The sequence below is a fragment of the Pseudorca crassidens genome, chromosome 2, assembly GCF_039906515.1.
Source record: "Pseudorca crassidens isolate mPseCra1 chromosome 2, mPseCra1.hap1, whole genome shotgun sequence".
Classification (NCBI taxonomy): Eukaryota; Metazoa; Chordata; class Mammalia; order Artiodactyla; family Delphinidae; genus Pseudorca; species Pseudorca crassidens.
Window position 1 is genome coordinate 11,553,929 of NC_090297.1, and position 23,771 is coordinate 11,577,699.

General features: G+C 49.2%; 1 protein-coding gene across 4 annotated transcripts in view; it reads left to right on the forward strand.

The window, feature by feature from the left end:
* LOC137215627 (transmembrane protein 51) overlaps positions 1 to 23,771 on the forward strand; it is a 205,145-nt gene that overhangs the window by 26,481 nt on the left and 154,893 nt on the right. The window contains exons 2-5 of one of the 4 annotated variants that reach the window (XM_067721126.1): positions 10,386 to 10,460; positions 10,974 to 11,038; positions 14,466 to 15,001; positions 17,102 to 18,244. In XM_067721126.1, the coding sequence (XP_067577227.1) occupies positions 14,664 to 15,001; positions 17,102 to 17,510 (747 nt within the window). In that variant the 5' untranslated portion in view covers positions 10,386 to 10,460; positions 10,974 to 11,038; positions 14,466 to 14,663 and the 3' untranslated portion in view covers positions 17,511 to 18,244. Of the gene's footprint in view, positions 1 to 10,385; positions 10,461 to 10,973; positions 11,039 to 14,465; positions 15,002 to 17,101; positions 18,245 to 23,771 lie in introns of those variants that run through there. The other 3 variants (XM_067721116.1, XM_067721135.1, XM_067721146.1) reach the window with 3 other exon arrangements.

A 23,771-nucleotide genomic window follows, 5' to 3' on the forward strand; every position in this document is an offset into this window, starting at 1 on the left:
GCCTCACCACGTGGCTTGCAGGATCTTAGTTCTTCGACCAGGGATCGAATCCAGGCCCACGGCAGGGAAAGTGCCAAGTCCTAGCCACTGGATCCCCAGGGAATTCCCCGTCATGCTTTGCATTCGCTCAGTGAACATTTATTCAGCTCCTCCTGCATGGACCAGGCCCGTTCCAGGACTGAGAGAAAGCAGCAAACAAAGCAGACAGAAATTCCCACCCTCGAGAGCTAACATTTCAGAACAGCCCTGTCCAATAGAAATAGAATGTGAGCCCCATATGTAATTTTAAATTTAACTTTTAAATGGGAACCATATGTTTTTAAAAGGTACAAAGAAACAGGCTAAGTTAATTTTAATAATATATTTTATTTAACTCAGTATATCTGAAATAGATCATTTCAGCATGGAATTAATTTAAAATGTTAATGAGATATTCTTATTCTTTCTAAGTCTTTGAAATCTGCTGCGTATCTTACACTTCTACAGCACATCTCACTGCAGACCAGCCACACTTGAAGAGCTCCTTTGCCACCCGTGGCTGGTGGCCATTGTATTGGACAGTGCGGCCCTTGCGTACAGCGAATTCCCACTGGCCATCCCAACAGCCACCTGGGTGTGATTGGTGTCACTCGCACCGCCCAGTGGAACTGAGCAGCCATCGGTCCATTCCTACCGCAGTCAGCTTGGGATTACGCTGGCCGCATTCAGCTCTGTGGCTTCTCACGGCTGGGTTGTTGTGGAACTGGGGAACCAGCATTTCTTTGTGGGGCGGTAGGCAGAGGTGCTGGGCCTCAGCTCAGAAGGTTGGGTTAATCCAGCCCTTACTTTGTGCCACATCCTCATCTGTGGGCCTTGCTGGGCTACTCTCTTGTTTTATTATTGTTGTTATTATTTCGTTTTCTTTTTTTCTCCCCTCCCCCATTCCATTTTATCTTTCCTCCCCAGGGCAACCATCCCAGGGGCATACAATGCCCTGATTGGCCAGACCTGGGGCATATGCCCACCCGTGGAGCCAGAGTTTGGGTCAGACACCTGGGCTGAGAGTGGAGAGGCCCTGGCCAAGGAAAACTAGAGTGCTGTTGCGCTAGGATTAGGAGTGGGCAGGAACAACAGCATCTTCTGAACTTCTCTAGGGTGCTTGAGACTAACTGCTGCCCCTCCTTGTTTGACACCTCCTCCTGGAAGGTCAGAACCTGTACCTTCTGGGGACCTCTTCCTCTCCCTGGGGAGCCCTTCTTGGCTTCTTTGCCCAGGCTCCCCTCTTTCCCCAGCTCTGGCTCTGGCTGTCTCGGAAAGACCATAAGGAGTCTTACAAATAAATTCACTGTTACTATTCACCAGGTCTGGGCTGGTTCAGGTGGTAAAAAGCCCTAAGTAACTGTAAATTCAATAAAATAAATCTTTGTTTTTCTCCCAAGTAAACAGAGTCCAGAGGTCAGCAGTCCAGGGCTGGGGGGCTAGCTCTGTGATTACCAGGAACCCATACCCCTTCTGTCTTGTTGCTTTGCCATCGTCTACCTCATGTTCCAGCATAGCTGCTGAGATCCAGCCATCATATCTGCATTACAGCCAGTAGGAAAGGGGTGGGGCGGGGCGGAAGACATGTCCCTTCCATTTAAGAACCCTTCCTGAATGACCCTCTCCCCTGATACTCACTTCTGTTTCTATCCTGTCGGCCAGAAGTTAGTCATATGGCACGGCCAGCTGCCCGAGAAGCTGGATAAGCCACGGGAAACTGAGCATCAGAAGTTTTCTTAACAATGGAGGAAGGGAAGAGTGGATATTGGGAACCACGCGCAGGCAAAACAAAACCATCCTACTGAGTATCAGGCTAGTGAGTTGTTGTCTCCTCTCAGGAGGTGCCCTATGCTTGGGGGTGAGCTGTGCCCTACAGGTGACATCTCACCTTAGCCAGCTGTGTCTGGCACATCCCTGAAAAGGTCACCCCTTTCCCAGCACTTAGCTGGGTCCTGGTTGGCACTTACAGGTCAGATGGCAGAGAGGAAAGGCAGCTGAGCTGTGCACCCTGAGGCCCCTGAGAAATCATTTTGTGCCTCAGCAGTTTCGTCGGGGCTCGTCTGTAGATGAAGAGGCCACTGCAATATCCCCTGTTGGTTGCAAAGAAAGCAGAATGAGTCTTTTTCTAAAAGTTCTAAAGTTCCTAGGAGACTTTAAAACCTGGGGGAACGAGTGGGTGGTGGTGCGTGTGGACTGGGGGAATCCAAATGTCATCCTTCCCTTGCTGCACCATGTCTTGGCGCTTCCTGTATACCCAGCACTGTACACTTAACGTGGATAAAACATTCACTCCTGAGCCCTGTGAGGTCGATTCTGTCTGTTCTAATCACCTCTGGACAGAGAGGGGTTTAACTCCAACCCTTGCATTGACTGTGCCTTGACCTCTCTGTAAAGTGAGGGTTACAGCAGCACTTCCCTCACAGGCTGCTGGAACAAGGGAGAAGATGTTGGAAAGCATGGGCTATGCCATGGAGGTAGTAAGCTCTCAGCCAGGGGTAGTTCTTGTTTTATCTCCCAATGTGAAAGAGGTCCCAAGCCCCCTAAAGCAAGCTCCCCTCCCTCAGCTGTTTTTCTCCTCCTCTCCTGCAGGCTGCCCCATTTTAACCTCGATTCTGGTTTTATGATTAAACATCATTGTCAATTATTTACAAGCCTGTCCAGATGAGTATCAGGGTTACAGGGGACTGAGTAACTCACACGGGGGAAGCTGGTCCTTGTGGAGGGGAAATGAGGGGAAGGAAAACAAGGAATTCTACCTTCTGACCACAGAGGCTGAGGTCAGCCTAGGGAGGGCTTCCAGCAGCCGGGGCGTGGAGAGGGGACTCTCCATCGCAGTGTGGGGACTGGGACGGGAGGCAATGGGTGGTGGGGCATGCTAGCTCTGGAATCAGACATATCCAGTTTGAACCTTTGCTGTACCATTCGCTGTGTGACTTTGAGTAGGTACCTTAACTTCTCTGAACTTCAGTTTCCTCATCTGCGAAACAGGGATCATTATAGAAACTTCCTCATTAGGGTTTTAGGGAAATTTAAACAGGATAGTAAAGAGTAAATCAAAATATAATTATATTAAATAAATAGTAATAATAGCTAATTAATGAATATTTATACGTGAAATATACTAAATTTTATAAATAATAAACAGAATTATTAATAATAATAAAAAACGCATGGAAAGCACCCAGCACAGTGCCTGGCAGTTGGTGAGTGCTTAGGAAATGTTCATGGGTGTTGCTACAATTCCAAAATGTAACCGTTGGAAAAAGAATTGAGTGTGACAAGTGACTTCCTAAAAATCAGAAGCAGGCGGAGGCCAGGGGGCTGGAGAAAGCAGCTCTGGCTAAAATGCTTCAAGTAGGAATTGCAGGTGGAAAGTGGAGAAGAGGGGGTGGAGAGAGTGTTGGACAGCTCAGCTGTGTTCCCAAAGGGCTCTTGGCAGAAGGTTTGGGAACCACTTCTATGGAGGCAGCGTTTGCTGTAGCTAAAAAAGAAAATGTCCAGATATGGGCAGGATAAACTTTCTCAGTCTGTGTCCTAGTCTCCAGAATCAGGGCCAGTCTGATAAAGGCCTGGGCACAGGGAGGGCTTTGGTTCTGCAAAGTCGGTCTCTCCTCTACACACCCCTGGTTTTGGTTTAAAGCCCCTCATATAAAGACCACATGAAATAGACATCCGCCTTGTTTTGTCCCCAGGGTTTAGGAACTGTAGCTTTGAGCCACTAGAAGAGCCTGCTGATACAAGGCTGAGAGTGCTAGCCTTTATCACAGTTGCTATCCCAGCAGAGTTAGAACAGGTGCAGACTTGGCTCGAGAGTGGAATCTCGGATTAACCTGTAAACCAGGTCAAGGGACGCTGGGTTGCCCAGCTTCCCTTCAACCTGGTCCCACAAGGAATGGGTGCAAAATTCACCAAGAGATTGGTTTTATCAAGACTAAGGAACTGTGCCTGATTAGACCAACTATTGGGTAACCAAACAGTCCAAGTGTCGGCAGGTGCCCATAGAAAGGTATAAACACGAATGCTGCCAGTATTCATTTCCTGTGGCTGCTATAAGGAACTACCCCGAACTTGGGGTCTGAAAACAACACAGATCTGTTCTCTTGCAGTCAGTTTCGTGGGCTAAAGTCACAGTGTCGGAGGGGCTGGCTCCTTCTGGAGCCTCTAGGGGAGAATCCGAGTGCTTGCCTCTCCCAGCTCTCGAGGCCGCCTGCTTTCCTGGGCTCGGGACCTCTCCTCTCATCACGCCAGCCTCTTCCTACCATCATCACATTTCCTACTTCCTCCTTTGACTTTTTGCCTCCCCCTTATAAGGACACTTGTAATTAAGTTGGATCCACCTGGATAATCCCAGCTAATCTCCTCAAGACCCTTGAGGTAATCACATCTGGAAAGTCCCTTTTGCCATACAAAGTAACAGTCACAAATTCTGGGCATTAAGATCCGCATATCTTTGGGGGCTATTATGCAGCCTCCCACATGCCTTTTCCCAAATTCTGAGAAACACAGGGCGGTGAGTCACAAATAGCCCTGAAGTGGACCCCGGATTCTTCTCCGTCCCCAACTTAAATGGCCTTGAATTAGCGACCCACGCGTTCTGGGCCTCTTTAAATGTGGATGGCCTCTCACCTGCCTCCACAGGTGTGTAAATGACAGCTGACGTGTCATTAGAGCAGTCGTTCTCTGCCAGGCACTGGGAGAAGGCCCTTAATGCCTTCACTCATTAATACATCATCTTTACTGTCCTTGGAAACTGTCAGGCCGGCTCCCGGCTCAGGGCCTTCGTTCTGTGGGTCCCTCTGTAGGAGGTGCCCTTCTCCCAGATCTCCCACATGCTTCCTTGGAGCCCTCACCTCCTTCCAGTCTTTGCTCAGATATCCCTTACCCAGTGACTGTGTTCCCTGACCACCAGATTTTATTTTATTTTTTATGTATTTTTATTTTTTGGCCACCCATGCAGCATGAGGGATCTTCGTTCCCCAACCAGGGATCGAACCCATGCCCCCTGCTGTGGAAGTTCAGAGTCCTAACCACGGGACTGCCAGCGAAGTCCCCCTGCCCGCCAGATTTTAAATTGGCACCGCCAGCTCTCCCTCCTGCCCAGCCCAGCATCACAGCTTTCCTCTAGCTTGGATCACCAGGCAACATCCTATAGCCTTTTCTCTGTTAGGCTGGTGGTCTGTGGGCTCTGCGAGACAAAGCTTCTGTCTGTTTTATTCATTCCTCTGTCCCCAGCACTTGAACGGGCCCTGGCACGTGGTGGGTGCTCAGTGACTAGTTTGTTGAGTGCATGAATAAGTACCTGTAACTCAAAACTTGGAGCTCCTAACGCATAACAGCCCGGTGAGGTAGATGCCAGTATCATTCCCCTCTTACAGATGAGGTGACGGGCTGAGAGAGGTAAGAATTCACCCTTCTAGGTAACAATGAAGTAGCAGAGCTGAGATACGGACGCAGCCTCTGGTCCGGAGCCCACCACGTGGTGAGTGGAGTTGACCTTTGCAGTCATCCTCCGTAGTCCCCGATTTTAGAAGTTCTCCCCTCTGCCCTCCTGCACTTTGTGCCGCAAAATGCCTCTTGAGAAGGATAAACCAAACGCATCAGGTTGGCGTCCAAAACGGCCCACTGCACAAGGACAAATGGTGTGTCCGGACGGCGCCCAGGTTCACACGAGCCTGGCCGGCAGCCAGTACCCTGACCGGGGGCAGCGAGGTGAGATGTGCTCCTCACTCCAGTCTCTCCCCACCAGGTCCCCGGTCCCCCCGCCTCCCCAGGCTCGGAGCTGAGCCTCAGACGTCTGTGCTCCTGGTCACAGGTCGGCCGTGACATCTCGCTTAACTTCGTCCTCGTGCCCAGAGGGTAGCCTCAGTGGCGGGACCGTGGAGCCAGCCCTTCGTAACAGGGATGCTGTCCTGCCTTGACCTGAGTTAATCAAGCTTGGCGAAAGGCTGGTCTTTTGTTGTTCTGAGGATGAGGAAGTTCTGAACGGGGTGCTCAGGGCCACCACCTCTAAGCTGTGAGACCTGGGCTAGTTTCTCAACCTCTCTGTGCCTCAGTGTATTAAGGGATAACATGGACAAAGTTGGGGACCTCCTCATATGGTTGTGGGGCAGAAAAAAGGTGCTAACCCGTGCAGAGCGCTTAGCGCGCGCCCGGCGCACGGGCGTGTCCAGGAAGCAGGGGCAGATATTTCACAGTCGCTGATGGTGGGCTGGGGCTGGGGTCGGGGCGGCCGGGTCGCGTGGTCAGAGCCTGTCCTCGGCCCTGCTTACCAGAGCGCGAGGCCATTGGTGGCTCATCCCTAGAGCCTGGAGAAGGATCAGGGTGTCAGACTCGCTTTGATGGTGACAGGAGCTCTCAGACTCCATCCTGGCAGGGAACACATAGAGATGTCACACTTTCCAAGAAATATTGAGTGTGGCCGGAGCCCTCGAGACTGGGCGCCCAGCGCCAGCCCTGTAAGCAGGGTCACACGCCAGCCACTTGCTTAGAGAAAGATACAGTGTCAAGCTCCCGAAGAAAAGGTACCTGGTTTGTTAACTTGCTCCTTCTGTTTATGGCTCCTGGAGTCTTCAGACTTGAATTTGCCTTCCGTAATTTCCTTCCTTAATTTCACCAACACTTCATGGATTAGCAAGGAGACTGGAGACGTCAGGTCTTATAAAATTCACTGATGTCTTATACTGCGGAGGAGAAGCTGCCTCTTTTCTCTGCAGGAAGTGGTGCATCCTGGGAGGTGTCTGCTCTCCCATCTCTGTGCACTTTCCCAGGCTGAACCCTTCCCACGGGACACCTTATCTCCTCCTGCCCCCAAACTCCGCCCAAGGAAAGGTTACAGATGCCTCCAGGTCCTACACAGCTGCTGCTTTATCCTTCCTCCTTCCTGCCCCCTTCAAAGTGAATTGGTCGCTCTCTCTGTAGGCTCATTTTACGTACCCCGTTTTAGTGCTTAGTGGTGCAAAGCATGGGCTTTAAAGTCGGACATACCTTACCCCTGCCTAGCTGTGTGACCTTGGACCAGTTACTTTGCCTCTCTGAACCTCAGTGTCCTAGGTAGAACTAATAACTATTAAATGATTATGCATGGAAAGAGCTCAACAGAGGGCCTGGCACAGAGTCGGCATCCAACGCACGTTCCCTCTTACCTGATGTTCACTTCCCTTCTATAAGAAAGAGTCACCTGTCTTCCTGCTGGACTGTAAAGGCAGTCTCCCACATCTGTGTATCCCCCAAAGCCCCCGGCACACAGTAGGGACCCAGGAATTGTTGGAAACAAATTCTTTAAAAAGTCATTTTAAAAGAAATGCACATATGTTACCCCTCCTGCTCTGGTGATGAAGCATCTCCAGGGGTGAACTGTGTGTTGCCCATTTCTGGCCTGCGTGCCCCACCCAGGGAATGGCCCACAGGGGGCTGGTGTGGTGCAAGGGAAAGGAGGTGGGCCTCCAAGTCAGCTAGATTTGATTGTGAAACTTGAATCTGCAGCTTACAGCTGTGTGACCCAGGGCAAATTACTTAACCTCTCGGAGACTCAGATATAGTGGGGCTAATCATCTTTGAAGGGCATCTGTGAGGATTGGATGCCTTTAGAAAGGGTGCCTGATTCCTTCTTGAACTGTTCCTATTATTATCATTACTCTGCCTCGCAGTTTACTCAATATCCTTTCTTTTTCTTTTTCCCATCAGCGCTCTCTGGCTCAGGCAGCCCTCCTCTCTCCTCTACCTTTAGGACTCATTTGCACAGTGCTTTTCGGTTTTTCCTGAGCGCACAGTCTACAAGAACCTGTTCTAAAAGAATAGGAACCCGACACCCCTTGACCTTGGCTCTTGGGGAGGTAGCCTGAAACTCCCCGGTGGGACAGGGGCAGCGGCAGCGGTGGCTCAGAGCCTTTCCTCCGGCCCCCACCCCTTCCCTGTGGCATGGGACTGGAACTTGGTGACAAAAGTGATTGTGAGCTGAAACTTGGCCAAAGGGCCCCACTGAATTCTTCCTTTGTGATGGGAATGTAGCACAGCCTGGTTCCTGCGAATGGAGCTGGGGATCCCTTTCCCAATTATGCAGCTTGGCAGGAAGAGTTTGGGGCTCGGGGAGAATGGTCAAGGAGCCTCTTTGTCACGGGGGCGGTTGTGCTGCCAGACACCTCCGACTGCCGAGAATCTCCTCCCCCTAAAGCTGGCCAGCCTGGACGCTTCTGGAACTGTGCCTTCCGGGGCCACAGGGTAGAGCTCAAAGGCCACGTGAGGGTCTAGATCAGAGCCCAGGTTTCTGAACTGTGTTCCAGAGAATTGCTGGGATTCGGCGAGACGTGGGGCAAGGGAAGGCTTGCCCATTAACGCTTGGAACCCTGTGCTGTTTCAGCCAGAGCACTGCTGTTTTCTATCGTTTGATTTTCTTTAAAGCATTGTCTTCATATTGTCTCTATGTCTATAGAGAGAGACTCTAATCCAAGTGTGGACTGGTGATAATGACCACACCCAATGCCCCACCCCCAGCTCATCCTGGTGAGCGCTCAGATGTCAGAGCTGTGACTACTCTCCCCAGGGCACAGCCCCTCCCCTGTCCCCAGGGAAATCCCTGGCTCTGGCTCTACTTGGTCAAAGATGTACGGGAAGAAAGACAGCAGGTGCCCAGGTTGGAGGAACAAAGCTCTGGGTGCTTACCTACGTGCTGGGAAGACCAGCGACCAGCTGAAACCTCAAAGCCCACCAGGGAATATTGATAGAGTCACCATCTCGGGTCAGAATGGAAGTCACATTTAACCTGGGTGCCTTTCCCATGTTGCTGGCACATCATTTGCATACAGACACAAGATTTGGGTATCCTGAAAATTAGCTCTATCTAATCCTCTCCTCCTCAGCGCCAACCTTGGACTAGGCATTTCCCCTAATTGATATGGGACATCAGTTAAACTTTTTAACTTGCTAGATAGTCATTCATTCATTCTACAAATAGTTATTAAGCAGCTGGTATGGTCTTGGCACACTATGCTGGGTGCTGGGCATACAGAGGTGAAGAAGGCAGACGAGAACTTACTTTCAGGGAGTTTACGCTCCAGTGGGGGAGACAAGGAAGCAACAGGAAAGCAAAACGAGACGATCATAGACTGAGTTAATGTCATCCATCCATGAGACGGAATGTTATAGGGACCGAAGCATGGGGCTTGAGAGTAGCTGGGTGAGGGAGGGGACATTATTTGTAGTGTGGTCAAGGAAATCCTCGCTGAGGACGTGGCATTTGAGCTGAGAGACAGAAGTAGTAAAGAAGTGGACAAACAAAAGAGACAGGTGGAAAAGTTTCGGGTATCAGGAAAAGTAAGTGCAAAGGCCCTGGGGCAGGGTATGCTTAGTGTGACTAGAAACAGACAGGAAGCCACAGAGGGTTGGTGAGCCAAGAGATAAGATATGAGAGAGGCAGGAGCCCAGTCTAGTCTGGTGGGATTTGAAGGCCACAGCGGAGGAGTTCAGATTTTATGCTAAGAGTTATGGAAAGACATTGACGGACTTTCAGAATCTCCTATTGCAAAATATTCCAGCCAGTCAAAAGAGTACATATAAGATATATGTGACGTTTAAGAAATAATTTAATAAACATCCTTGTACCCTTCACTATTCCTCCCCAGCATCATTTCTCACTCCTCCAGGGAGATAACTGTTATCCTAAATTTTAGTTTATAATTTTGCCTTTCTTCCTAATAATTACAAAGATAAAGCAATACATTGCCTGGTTTTGAACTTCGTATAAATATTATAGGATCATGCTGTGTGTGTTCTTCTGCAATTTGCTTTCCTGTTCAACCTCACATGTGTCAGAATGGGCCACGCTGGTGCATGTAGCTGCAGTTTATTCATTTTCTCTGCTGCGTAGTACCCCACTGGGCTATAACTGCATAGTCAGCTGCTGTCGTGGTTTATCCTTTCTCCTGGGACATGACATTATTCGATTTTCTAATGTTGAATCGACTCTACATTCTTGGGGTAAACATTTTTTAAAAATGTTGGATTCCATTAGGTGATATTTTGTTTAGGATTTTTGTTTCTGTGCCAGCAGATCAAATTGACCTGTCATTTTCCTCTCCTTCCCTGTCACTTTTGGGGTCAAGATTACAGATTCCTCATAACATGACCTGTGGAGTGTTTCTCCTCCTTTTACTCTCAGGAGCACTTGTGTAAGATGGAGAAAACCATGGAAAGATTTTGTCAGTGTAGCCGCCATATCATCATCCTTCTGCAGCCCCACTCTTGGTACAGAATCTTGAATTTTTTTTGCATGTCCCTTCCCTCCAAAAAGCAAACACGTGCCTCCCCCAGGAGTACCTCAAATTGACATGCTCACAGCCTACTTAGAAAGCTGCATTTCTGGTTTTTTACAGGTGGATCCTTAACTCAAGATTTTAGCATGAAGAGTTGTTGTCAGGCCTGCCTGGAGGCTCCCTAGGTAACAACAGGTAGGTGCCTCTCTTAACTGGTTCACCGTTTTCTTGAAAACCCGGATACAGGATCACTCGCTTATCCCTTAGGACTGCCTTGAACCTGAGCCATGATGGATCCAATTCCTGGGTCCAGAGGTGAGTCCGGCTGAGCTGGGACCCCAGGCTGTTCACCAAGGCTCCTCTGTTTTAGGGACATCTTGGAAACTATGTGGTCCAAATCCTCTAAGCACAAAATTAGCTTCTTTCCATTATTTTTGGAAGGGAAAGAACACCATGCTAAATATAACGTGGGTCAACAAGCCAGAAACAAGATAAATAGCTTCCAGCTGCACCTCAGGGAACTGGGTCTCCACACCCGCAGTGAACCGTCAAGATCTGGTCTCCAGAGGGAGGGTGGAAACGACGAACAGTTTTAAGCTACCATTGGACACATAACCCTGCCATGAACCCCCCCAAAAAACGCCTTTATTTCATTTTCTTATTTGAAAAGCAACACATTTCTGTGTTTTCCAATTCTTATCCTCCCAGAAAGAAAAAGAAAAGAAAAATCATTCTAATCCCAGCACACGGAGAAAATAACTGTAAATATCATGGTTTGTATAATTTGAGTGTTTTGAAATTTAATATAATACATTCATTGGTGTCTCTCAACCTTTTCTTCCCCGACTATCGTTCCTTCCCGGAGGAGTCTTTTTAGACCTTCCTTTTGTAATGCTCTCCCAACCCCCGCCCCATGAAATTGTCATGCCCGACATGCTGGGGATCTGGAGGACCACTGACTATTGTAACAGGTAAGATTATTTTGCACCATCCCCAAGAGTCAGTTGTTTCCCCCTTGTGGGTGATCTCACCCCATTGAGAATGCAGGCTTTAAATAATATTAAATAACAAACCTTTCTGTAAGAATTTACCGTGTGCTGGTCACATACTATTCTAGGTACTTTAGGTCTATTCACTTTTTTATGTATCATAACTCCCCTATGAGGTGCGTCCTAGAGAGCTTTTATCTCCATCTTACAGTTGTGGAAACTGAGGCACAGAGAGGTTAAGTAACTTGTCCAAGGTCACTCAGCTGGGAAGGTACAGAGTGAGGATCAGAGTCCAGGCAGCCTCGTTCCGAAGCTCACACTTAACTACCAAGCTATGTTGCCTTGTGACAACACATTCTGATTGTAGGAAATTCAAAATACAGAAATAGAGTAAAAGTTACACTTCCCAAGCCCCCTCCATCCCCAGAAGCAATCTTTGGCACAAGTTTGGAATGTGCCCCTTTTCTGGGACTTTACATACATGTTTGCATACAGGAAAATATATTGTCTCTTTTTCATTTTAACATAAGTAGGATCGTTCGGCCCATTCCCCTGTATATTCATATATACAGACCCATGTATGGAGTTTTATTAAAATTAGAATCACAGTGAACATACTCTTGTTTGACTTTAAAATGTGTCATTAGCTGCTTTGAGACCATAATTGAATAAGTGCGTGTACCATATTTTATTTAACCAAATCCAGATTATCGGCTATTTAAGTAGTTTCTAGTTTCTCGCTACTATAAAGCTATGATGAATATCCTTGCCCTGTGCATAATTTTTAGAAGTGGGAATTAATTGGAGCCTAAGGGTATAAACATTTTTGGAACTTTTGATCCACGACTGCCAAAACTTGCCATCCAGCAACATTGTATGAAATTGCCCATCCCGACACCCTCACGCACACTGAGTATTAGTGCCTGTTTTCAGTCATTGACAATTTAACAGGCCAAAAATGTGTTAGTTCTGACATGTTCATCTCTGCCCGTGTCTCTCATCGGGGACCTGTTTTACTCACGTGACAGCATAAGGCAAAGCTTGAATTGAGAATTAATGAGAAGAGGAAGCAGGGGGAGATAACATGGCCCCATCACTGGTTTAATAAACAGGCTGTCAGCCTCCTGGGAACGAAGCCTGCCTGTCCGGCCCTGAGCAGGTGCTCAGTAAATGGTTTCTTCATCTCTCCTGCTTCCAGCACGAGGCTCGGGCTGCACTTCTCCACCACGGAGCCCTCCAAGTCTGGCCTTGTCTCCAATCCATTTGGCAGGACCTACGCATTCCTAGGGCTGCCAAACCCCTCCTTCCCTTCACTGGCTGTGAGTGATGTGAGAAACACACAGCCTTGTGTATACCGCAGACTGTTCCCAGCTGGTCTCGCTGCAAATGTCTCCAGCAGGAATGGACAGTTGCTTAACAAAATCTGGGCAAGGAAATCCCAGGATGAAGGGCAGAGGCGCCTACAAAGGCCAGAGCTGCCCCTCTCACCACCCGCGGCCCCAACCAGCCCTGGGGGAAAATCAATAAGGATGGAGTCAGGGCTCCCTGTTCAGTGCTCTGTATGCATACACGTGCATGGTCATATACCAGCACGCATGCATGGGTGTGCATGTATGTACACACACGTGCCCAATGCATTCAGGGGCAGATGCAGATCCTATTATGTGAAGTGGGGCTTCTCTCACAGAGACTTTCCATATGCCCTCCAGCCTGACTTAAGACACCCAGCTGCCTAGTGCCACAGTTCCTTTCTTCCCACTTTGTCATTCCCTGTAGACTGTTTTCCTGCTGACCTGGAAGCCCCCCTAATTCTTAACTTGCTCACCAGTGTTTCTCCAGCACCTAACACTGCTTAGCAGACGCACAAGAAATATTTGTTGAGTGGGAAAAAAAAAAAAGAGAGAAGGAACTGACTTCAAGCCGATAGAGGATGTTATCCCAATTATTTTTAGAGTATTTTTGAACAAAGTGGCCAGTTTCGGATGGAGCCCTGTGCTGGATGAGAAAGCATCTCGGCAGCATCGGCTCTCACGTGGCCTGGTTAGCCGTCCTTTCGCAAGGAGCGGAAAGAATGCAGAACGGCAAACAGGACCTTGCCCATCGAAACAGCTGTAAAGTTTTACTGTTCTGCAAAAGTTGCTTAGGCAGGAATAACGTATCTGAGGAGTAATTAGCCAGGAGCCTTGCTCGCTGGTCCCCCCGCCCCCTGAAAGTGTTCTACCCTCAACTCTTCAAGTCACTGGCTGATCCGGCTCCCTCTCCCATCCAGCAAATGGTTACGGACTCCCAGGACGGCTGACCGCTGCCTTTAGCACAAGGTCTCTGAGCTGCTTCACGGGAGAGGGTTTCTCATCCAGTTGGGAACAGCAGCTAAGATGAAGGATGTGCAGGCTTCTGCCCCTTTAAGAAAAGCAAAATTCCGTGTGGCTGAAAAGAAGCGTGTCTTGCAGGACAGCTTCGTCCGGCCTCTGTTCATTTCATTCGTTTGATTCAGCAGACATTTTGGGGGGGGGGGGCCCTGTTACGTCCCAGGAGCAGAGTGAAAAACATGTGGTCACGGAAAGAGAGAGACTTGCCACGGTAGTTGCTGGTGGCTTGCGGGACACACGGAAGGGCAGCTGAGCCCCGGCGATCAGAGAAGGGCAGAAATGCCGGAGGGGATTTGCGAAGGAGGGCAAGGAAGGGCATGAGTGGGAGAGGCAGGGCCAGGTTGAGCCGGCCATGAGCATGATTCCAAGGAGCCTGGATTTTGTGCTGCGGGAAATAGGGAGCCATGGAGGGTGGGGAGGGTCCGCAGTCGGCTGTTGGACCGGGTCATATCATTGACCGATGCCGGTCAGCCAGGCGATTCTGTCACAACTATTGATCATGGCTCAGGCATGCCATCATTCACTCTCCTCGCCATACCCGGTAAGAGGTGAGATTTTATCGCACTTCATTAAATCCCACAAAATGTTTGAACCACCTGCAGCTCTGACCTTTCCGGCCTCTTGCAGGGAAAGGTCGCGCTTTTCCTTTTCAGGTGGGGGTAGGCGGACCACAGAAGGAATAGGAGCACGTAAGACCTCTGGAATGCATCAGAGGCGAGCCCAGCGAGAGCCTGTGACTCAGTCCCGCTTCTCCCCACCTCCAGGAGCACAGCCGCTGTGTCCACCGGAGCACTTGGAACCAGCACTGATTTTCCCCTCTCCTCTCTCTGCTTTCCTTCCAGACCTCCCAGCCGCAGCTGTCCAGACGGGATGCCTCACATTTGCTTGAAACGATCCCTTGAGAGTCTGGTTGCTGTTTCTTCAGCGTGGCGCTAGGGATTTAGCGCAAGGCGTTTACGGAGCTTTTGTTGCTGCTGCTGCCGTTTTTTATTTATTTATTTTCTTCCTTTGAACCCGGGCCTTGCCCCGCTCCCGCTGGCATGATGGCCCAGTCCAAGGCCAACGGCTCGCACTACGCGCTGACTGCCATTGGCCTGGGGATGCTGGTCCTCGGGGTCATCATGGCCATGTGGAACCTCGTCCCCGGGTTCAGCGCTACCGAAAAGCCAACCGCTCAGGGGAACAAGACGGAGATAGGGAGCGGCATTCTCAAGAGCAAGACCTTCTCCGTAGCCTACGTGCTGGTCGGGGCCGGGGTGATGCTGCTACTCCTGTCCATCTGCCTGAGTATCCGTGACAAGAGGAAGCAGCGGCACGCTGAGGAGCTGGCGCACATCCAGCACCCGGGGGTCGAGCCTCACGCCCACGAGGAAGACAGGTGAGGCTGGCCACCCGCCCCAGGCGGGAGATGGACGCGCACCCACATGTGCAGGGCTGAGCAATGACGAGAACATTTTAGTCAAGGAGGCTTTCTCCCATTAACGCTTCTGTAAAACAGTTTATCATTTTACCGATACCTTTGTCCTTCAGTCCCAAAGTTTCCCAAATAATGTGGCTTGAATGCATTACAGGTGTGTCCAGGTTTTGACACCTCCAGGGGTTCTGCATGGCTCCTGGGGTGGCCAGAGCCTGCACACTGGAAGCTTGTCCATTTACCCCAATGTCCTGTGTGTTTATGCTTTTAAGTTGAACAGGTTGGGAAGTAGTGTTCTCTTTGACCCAAAATGCCACGAACAGATTTAAAAGATAAGTGGTAAATTGGGGAACATATGATAAAGGTTGATATCCCTAGTATAAAAAGAGCCCTTACAAATGAATATGAAAGAGAAACACATCAGTAGGAAAATGGACAAAGGACACAAACAAGCATTTCATAGATATTCACACTGTAGATGTTCAACCTCATTAGTCAGGAAATGCAGACAACCAAAAAAAGGCATCGTAATTCCTTGCCTTTCATATTGGCCCAGACGGACTGCCCCCGGGGTTGGAGGTTTGTAGGGAAGTAGGTTGCTGACCGGAGTGTTGATTGACATAACCTTACTGAAGGGGCGTTCACAGTAAGAGGCCATATTAAAGATGTGTGCACCTATCAGTTCTCTTCCTAAGAGCTTATCTTTGGGAGACAATCACACAAGTGCAAAGGGTTTTGTGCTCATATGTTTATCAGAGCATTGCTGAGAACAGCAAAGACAGGTGACAACCTAATATCCATCAGTCGAACTGAAGTATGACACGCCCATTCAGTGGAGTGCTACACAGCCATCACTGATCTATGTTTGCTAATGTGGGTCCGTATCCACCACATGGAGAAAAGGAGGTTGTATATAACACAGCATGTTAGGAAAGGTTTTCATCACATCGTATGTTGTGGCTATGGAATTAGAGAAAGACCTGGAAAGGTATACGACAGAATGTTAACAGTGATTGTCCCTGGGTGGAACAATTTCAGATGTTTTTATCTTCTTCATTAGATTTTTCTGTGTCGTTTGCATTTTCAGTAAGAATGTCTTATCTCTATAGTGGGACGGGAGTTGTTTTTATTTTGGAAAAATTAAACCGATTTTCTGAGAGTAAAAGATAATCAGGCATATTCTAGAAAACTTGGGAAACAGAGAAAAGAACAAAGAAGGAAATCAGTCACCCATCATTACCCACCCTGGCTGTGAGCTCTCAAGTTCATTCCTAAAGGAGATGAGAGGAAAGCCCAGGCAAACAGTGAGGTTTCCGGTGTTGGCCATCATCCCCTGTACAGGGTCAAGTGTAGGGTGCTGGAAAATGGCTATTGGCATTACTCCCTATAAACATGTAAAAACTGCCCTGACCTTCTGGTTTTCTCTTTCAACAGTCAAATGAGACTAAGGCTGAGGACCTGACCTATCCTTTGAGTCTAATGGTGAACGTGGAAGACAAAATTACAGAATAATTCAAGATACATGTAAATTTTACATTCCAGATATTCCTTCTCTACCCAGGGACAACCATTTTGCTTCAAATTTGCAGCCGTTTCATGCATGTTGTCTTTGGTCAAAGGTTGCCCAGCTGGGCATCGGAATAGCCCACCCAGCATGCTATTAAGTGTGAGGCTAAAAGGCAAGGGAGGTTAACTCCCAGATGATATGGTGTAGTAGTTGAGAATGTGGCATTCATTTCCTGCCCTGCCACTTCTTAAAGGTATGACCAAGTCACTTAACCTCAATGTATCCATTTCCCCATCTGTAAAATGGGTATACTAATAGAACCTAACCCATAGTGTCATTAGGAAGATGGCATTGGTTCATATGTACTTGGGACAGTACCTGGCTCATAGCCAACAGTTGAAGTGTTAGCTCTTATTACTTCTTGGACACACTTGTTGTTTACAAGGCTGGCGTACGTGGTCCCAGTGGCAACATGGGATTTGGAGTCCATCTATCTGTGATTTTAAATGACTTGAGCGCAGGCTAACACCCCCGTGTCTGTGCTTGGTGTGTTGCAGCCAAGAGGAGGAGGAGGAGGCCTCCTCAAGGTACTACGTCCCCAGCTATGAGGAAGTGATGAGCACAAACTACTCGGAAGCAAGGGAACCGGACCAGAACCCCAGGATGAGCATCTCTCTCCCCTCCTACGAGTCCTTGACGGGGCTGGATGAGACAAGGCCCACCACAACCAGGGCTGACGTGGAGACCAGCCCGGGGAACCCCCCCGACAGGCAGAACTCCAAGTTGGCCAAACGCCTGAAGCCGCTGAAAGTTCGAAGGATAAAATCCGAAAAGCTTCACCTCAAAGACTTTAGGATCAACCTGCCAGACAAAAATGTGCCTCCTCCGTCCATCGAGCCTCTGACTCCCCCGCCACAGTATGATGAGGTCCAAGAGAAGGCCCCCAACTCCCGGCCCCCGGACTGACGACCCCTCCCGGGCGTGTTCCCTCCTGTCACTCAACCTCCACGCCAACAGATCCCGAATGAAGCCACTCAGCCACCGTTGAGAAGCGGAGGGGCCAGGTGTGTACTTAGCAATTTGGACGGGGCCGGGGGGTGAGGGGTTCTGGGATTCAGGAGCGACTCTGCAGCCCCCAGGACCTCACATAGTAGGTGCATCGGAAAGAGCTGCTGCTTCGGATCTCGTGATGCTGTGACCCTATCAAGGAACGGCACCGGCATCTTCCCCCCTTGTCCTTCCGCGACTCTGAATCGCCAGTGATGACACTCCTCGTCCCAATTAGGAAAGGATACCTAGCAACTGGTTTAGATTGTGGTTCTGTTTTGCTTCCACTAGGACTGTTTTGTTTCCAACTGAAGACAAGTTATGCCTTCGCTTTTTCCCTGGTATCCTGAACTGTGGGTAGGAAAGATGACCCGCTTTATGGAAAGGACATGGGCCCGTTTTGTGAATTAAGCCGAATGAGAGGCTGGATGATTACCCTGGGGTGAGACCCAGGTGGGGTTCTCAGAGCCCCTGATGCCGTCAGTTCTTCTGAGGGCCCAAAGCCTGAGGATGCATGAGATCCTAGTTTGAATTGGTAGACATTCCTAGTCTCTCCTGTGTAATGGCAGAAAAAGGAAAGCCGTCTGGGATGCTCCGTTCCTTCTAAAATGCCTTGCAACTGAGCTTTTTGTAATAAAATGTTTTATATGTCACACATTTGGTGCTGAATTACTTTAGCAGTTCTTCCAATACTGACTTGCTTAGGGAGAAATCTCACTGATGAGAATAATACTAGCTAATATATCCTGAACACGTAGTATCTGCCAGGCGCCGTGCTAAGCACCTCACATATTTATCCCATTTTCAGCTGTACCCAAGCCAGGTATTACTTCCTGTGGGTTAGTTCACGAAGAATCAGGTTAATTAAAGGGCCCCATGTCACACCGCTAGGAAATGACAGAGCTGGGATTTGAACCTAGGCCTCCAGGGCCTGAGTCCTTCAACACTCTAGTGTGCCACTCAGTGGAAAGGGCTTTTTCAGACTTTGAATGAGGACCTGTGCTTCCCAAGAGCTGAGACTGTCCCCGTCAACCCACATGCCCAACAGAAAGTTCTGGGTATTTAGACAGCTGCTGTCTACCTGTCTAAACATCCTATGACAGCTCTTCTGAGAACTGGCCCAGATGGGCTGTATGATCATGCAGAGTGAGCGTGTCCTCGTGGAGAGGGCAGGGTGCCTACCTGCGGAGCCCAGGAGAGAAATTCAACAAACGAGAACATGCAGCGGATGGCAGACTGCTGAGGCTGGGCTGAATGAGAGGACCAGGGACGTCGGGGGTCAGGGTCTTGACTGTGGAGTGGGAGTCTGGGAAGACAAATCTGAGTCCAAAGTTCCCTTCCTGGGACTTCCCTGGTGGCCCAGTGGTTAAGACCCTGCGCTTCCAATGCCGGGGGGCTCGGGTTCAGTCCCTGGTCGGGGAAGTTCCACATGCCATGCGGCGCGGCCCAGTAAAAACAAATAAAGTTCCCTTCCTGGTCCTGGCAAGCGTGGAGCGGGCCGCTGGGGGTCTGTGTAGCTAGGAGGGTGGTTAGAAGAGCACATTCTCAGGCCCTGATGTTTCCTAAAAGCTCCTGTGGGAGAAAAGGAGCGGCAGTTAGGAAGTCAAGCACCTTCTCATATCAGAATTGGCAACCATGCCTAAGTTCCAACCTTTCATTTCCTTATGTAAATCCATCTATAAAAAGGGAGCTGCGATACCGGAGCACCGGGTAACTGCCCGGTGGCCTGGGATACCCGGAGGCCTGGTCTGGTCCCAGCCCACCCCTGAGCCAGCCTGTGCCTCTCCATGTATCTCTGGGCTGGACTTGCTATTCATTTACTCCTTTTTTTAAATAAATTTTTTAAAATTTATCTTATTTACTTATTTATTTTTGACTGCGTTGGGTCTTCGTTGCTGCACGCGGACTTTCTCTAGCTGCGGCGAGCGGGGGCTACTCTTCGTTGCAGTGCACAGGCTTCTCGTTGCAGTGGCTTCTCTTGCTGAGGAGCTCGGGCTCTAGGCACGCAGGCTTCAGTAGCTGTGGTGCACAGCCTCAGTAGTTGTGGTGCACGGGCTTAGATGCTCCACAGCATGTGGGATCTTCCCGGACCAGGGCTTGAACCCGTGTCCCCTGCACTGGCAGGCGGATTCTTAACCACTGCGCCACCAGGGAAGCCCCTCATTTACTCTTAATGCTTCCCCCTGATGAGGACAAACAGGAGGAAAAAAGAAAGGGCAATAGCAAGATTCCAAATGAGCTGAGAAATGACCTTCTAAAAGGGCTCTCGATCTGGCCTCTGGTAGATGTCTGCCCAGCCTAGACCTTCCTCAGGAGAGAAAGAAGTTTAGGGCTTGCAGTGGGCTGACTGGTGGCCCCAAAGATCTCAGGCTCTAATCCCTGGGACCTGAGAATGTTACCTTACAAGGTAAAGTTTTGCGGATAGAAGGATTTTGAGTTGAGACTATCCTCGCCCTAAATGCCATCTGTAAGTGTACTTATAAGTGAGAGACAGTAGGAGATTATACACAAAGAAGAGGCGGAGGCAGTGACCACAGAGGCAGGACTAGAGAGACGCACCTACAAGGCAAGGGATGCCAGCAGCTTCTGTGGTTAGAGTCTTCTGAACTCCTTGGCTTTTCAGCTCCTAGGCTGTAAGACTTGAAGCAGCAAATGCCCCAAGGAGAAAAGCTGTACCAACTGTCAAGCTTGCGTCTGTGTTTCCCTTCTCTCCAGAACTTGGCCCACATGTCTCGGTGTCTCTCTAACATTCAGATGCCAGCGAACAGATGTTTTCTTACTTTATCCAGGTTTTCTAAAATTTCTTTAGACTTCACCTGATCTTATGTTATTATTGAACTATCATCTCAGTTACCCCTAGGAAGAAAATTTACAATTTTTAGAGAAAAGGGAACCCTGGTGCACTGTTGGTAGGAATGTAAACTGGCGCAGCCACTGTGGAAAACAGTATGGAGGGTTCTCAAAAAACTAAAAATAGAACTACCACATGACCTCGCAACTCCACTCCTGGGTATAAATCCGAAAAAAACAAAAACATGTGTTTTCAAAAACATGTATTTGAAAAGATACATGCACCCCAATGTTCGGAACATTGTTATTTACAATTACCAAGACACGGAAGCAACCTAAGTGTCATCAAGAGATGAATGGATAGGGTTTCCCTGGTGGCGCAGGGGTTGAGAGTCCGCCTGCCGAAGCAGGGGACGCGGGTTCGTGCCCCGGTCCGGGAAGACCCCACGTGCCGCAGAGCGGCGGGGCCCGTGAGCCATGGCCGCTGAGCCTGCGCGTCCGGAGCCTGTGCTCCGCAACGGGAGAGGCCACAGCAGTGGGAGGCCCGCGTACCGCCAAAAAAAGATGAATGGATAAAGAAGATGTGGTACATATAGCCAATGGCATACTACTCAGCCTTAAAAAAGAACGAAATTTTGCAGCAACATGGATGGACTTGGAGGGCATTGTGGTAAGTGAAATAAGTCAAACAGAGACAAATACTGTAGGATATCACCTGTATGTGGAATCTAAAAAATACAACAGACAACCGAATGTAACAAAAAAGAAGGAGAGTCACAGATACAGAGAACAAACTAATGGTTGCCAGTGCGGAGGGGGAGGAGGGGGCAATACAGGGGTGGGGAAGTGAGGGATGTGAACTGCTGGGTGTACGACAGGCTCAAGGATGTCTTGTACGACACAGGGAATATAGCCAATATTTTGTAATAACTGTAAATGTAAAGTAACCTTTAAAAAGTACATAAAAATTGTTTTAAAAAGAAATCATATTGAAAACTGGAAACAATTTAAATGTCCACCAACAGGAAAATGCACATATAAATTATTGTATTTCCTTACATGGGAATCCTACATAGCGAGGAAAAAAAAAGGGGGGGGATGCCAGCAGCCACCAGAGCTGGAAGAGGCAAGGGATGGATTCCTCCCTAGAGCATCCAAGGGAGTTGGGTCCTTCTGAAAAACCCTGATTGCAGCCTAGCTGATGCTGATTTGGGGCTCCCGGCCCCCAGACCCATGAGAGGATACGTTCGTTGTTTTAGGCCACTAAGCTTGTGGGAATTCATTACTATGTTTAGCAAACCAACACGGGGCTCCATCTTCAACTCATTAGAGACCAGCCCCCGCTTTGATCTGAACACTTCTGGGCTCTTCCTGTAAGGCAGGAGTGCTGTGGAAATTGCACGAAGGACCTTAGTTGTTTTGCATGTGTGGAAACAATCAAGTAGAAAATTATTCACGTTGTTCAGAGAATAGCTCATGGATGTTTAGTACGTAAAATGTGGAGCATGGACGCACCTCCGTCTAAAAGGAAGGCAGGGAGACTGTTAGCTGGGAATGGTAACGTAGGCTGGAGCCCTGAGCAGTGCCTAGGAAGACAAGGAAGTTATCTGCAAGAGTAAATTAAAACCAAAGCAGGAGGTCACTTTCACCTCAAAATTCCCGAAGGCACACTCGTCCTGCTTGCTCACTGGTTCAGACTTACCAGAGCTCTCTATCTTTTGACTACAAAAAAAGCTAAAAAGGTAAAAACCAGAAGAAAGACCCTGGCCCTTCCTTTCCTCTCCACCGTGTTTTTGTTCTTAGGGTAAATATTAGAAAGGCAGAGCCGGGGGAGAAAAATCAAAAGCCACCCACCTGTTCATGGGCCCTAACTGGCCCCAGGGCTATGAAAGAGCAAAGAAAATTCCCTCCTAGCACTCCCACCCCACCCAAAAGGAGGCATCTCAGCAGCCGTGTTGGTGCCATGTGACCTCCGCCCTCTCAAGTCACAGCCGATAGGTATGTGTTCACCTGACCCAGGAGAACCAATCAGAAGCTGGGCTGGGCTAGGCTCATCTCTCCCAGGTCCTGGGTTGGGCAATGTGGTATCAGGGATTAGGGGGCCACAGGTGAGTGAAGCAGGGGACGTACCTCAGCACAGAGAGAAGCTGACTGCTGAAAGAGGCAGACATGAAGATGAGACCTCAGACATAGCTGTCTCCTGATGACTTTCTGGTCTTTGGTCCTGATCCCTCGGAAAGCCCAGGCGTACTTCTGCCCCTGGGTTCCACAAGAAATGCTGTGTCCTCCCAATAAGTTCCCCTTTTAAGGTCGGATCCTAAATTTAGCCCATGTCCTTGAAGGTGGGCCCTGCCTTTGCATCATATCAGGCAGCGCTGGGCCCGCAGTGGATACTCCACCTGGTCTCAATTTTGATTGTCACTTTTCTCAGACCAGTTACAGTTCTGAGAAGGGGAGCCACAGGCAGATGATTGAGGTAGAAGATCGTGTTGGAGCACAACTGCGACTGCAGTGCAGAGCGCTGCCTCATGTGTGTGTGCAGCTAAGTCAACTGCATCCACCCACAGATAAGTATTGAGCTCCACAGATATGTGCCAGGGCACCGTTCTGGGTTCTGGGGATAAAGCATGAAGCCCTGCTCTCCACGGGAAGGGTCCTTGCTTGGACAGTGTTTCCCAAAGTGGGTCCAATGGCCTTGGGTGACAATGACCATGGTCATTTTGGACTGGCTTCTTGCACTGGATATAATAAACTTGAAAGCCACCAGGGAGCCACGTGACAGAGAAAGCTGGTCTGCAAGACGAGACTCATGAAGCAGAGGTTCACGGAGAAAACAGTCCTTCATAGAAAGAGATCTGGGTTCTCCTTAGCCTGGCCTCACTCACTGTCCTATAGGATGCCCCAGGCTACTTTCAATAAAGTTCTATCTTATGCTTAAATGAATTGCAGTGGGTTTCTGTTGCTTGATGCCACATGTCCTGAGATGCCTTGGTTGGATGAACACGTGTGAGATGGGAAAGCTAAAATAAACCCGCAACCGTGGAGCAGAACTGAAAATGGGACACAGCTTTACCCCTGGAAATGGATGGATCAATCTAAACCACAGGCCATAAAGGGCAGCACACGAAGAGCCCTTCTGAGGATTAATGGTCTCGTTTGTTGCCTTAAGGGCGCTGGCCAGGCCCATTTAGCTCCTAGGACAAATTGTGCTGAGTATTTCAGTGTGGAGGTACAAAAGGACAGCCCTGTTCTGTATGCAAGCGCAGAGGGCGAGAGATGGGCTTTCGATTGGGGAGGAGTTGTTTTAATCCAAGCACTGCTGCTTCCTAGAAGGATGATCGTGGGCTAATAATTTGATCCCTCTGAGCCTTCCTCTCTACACCAGCAAAA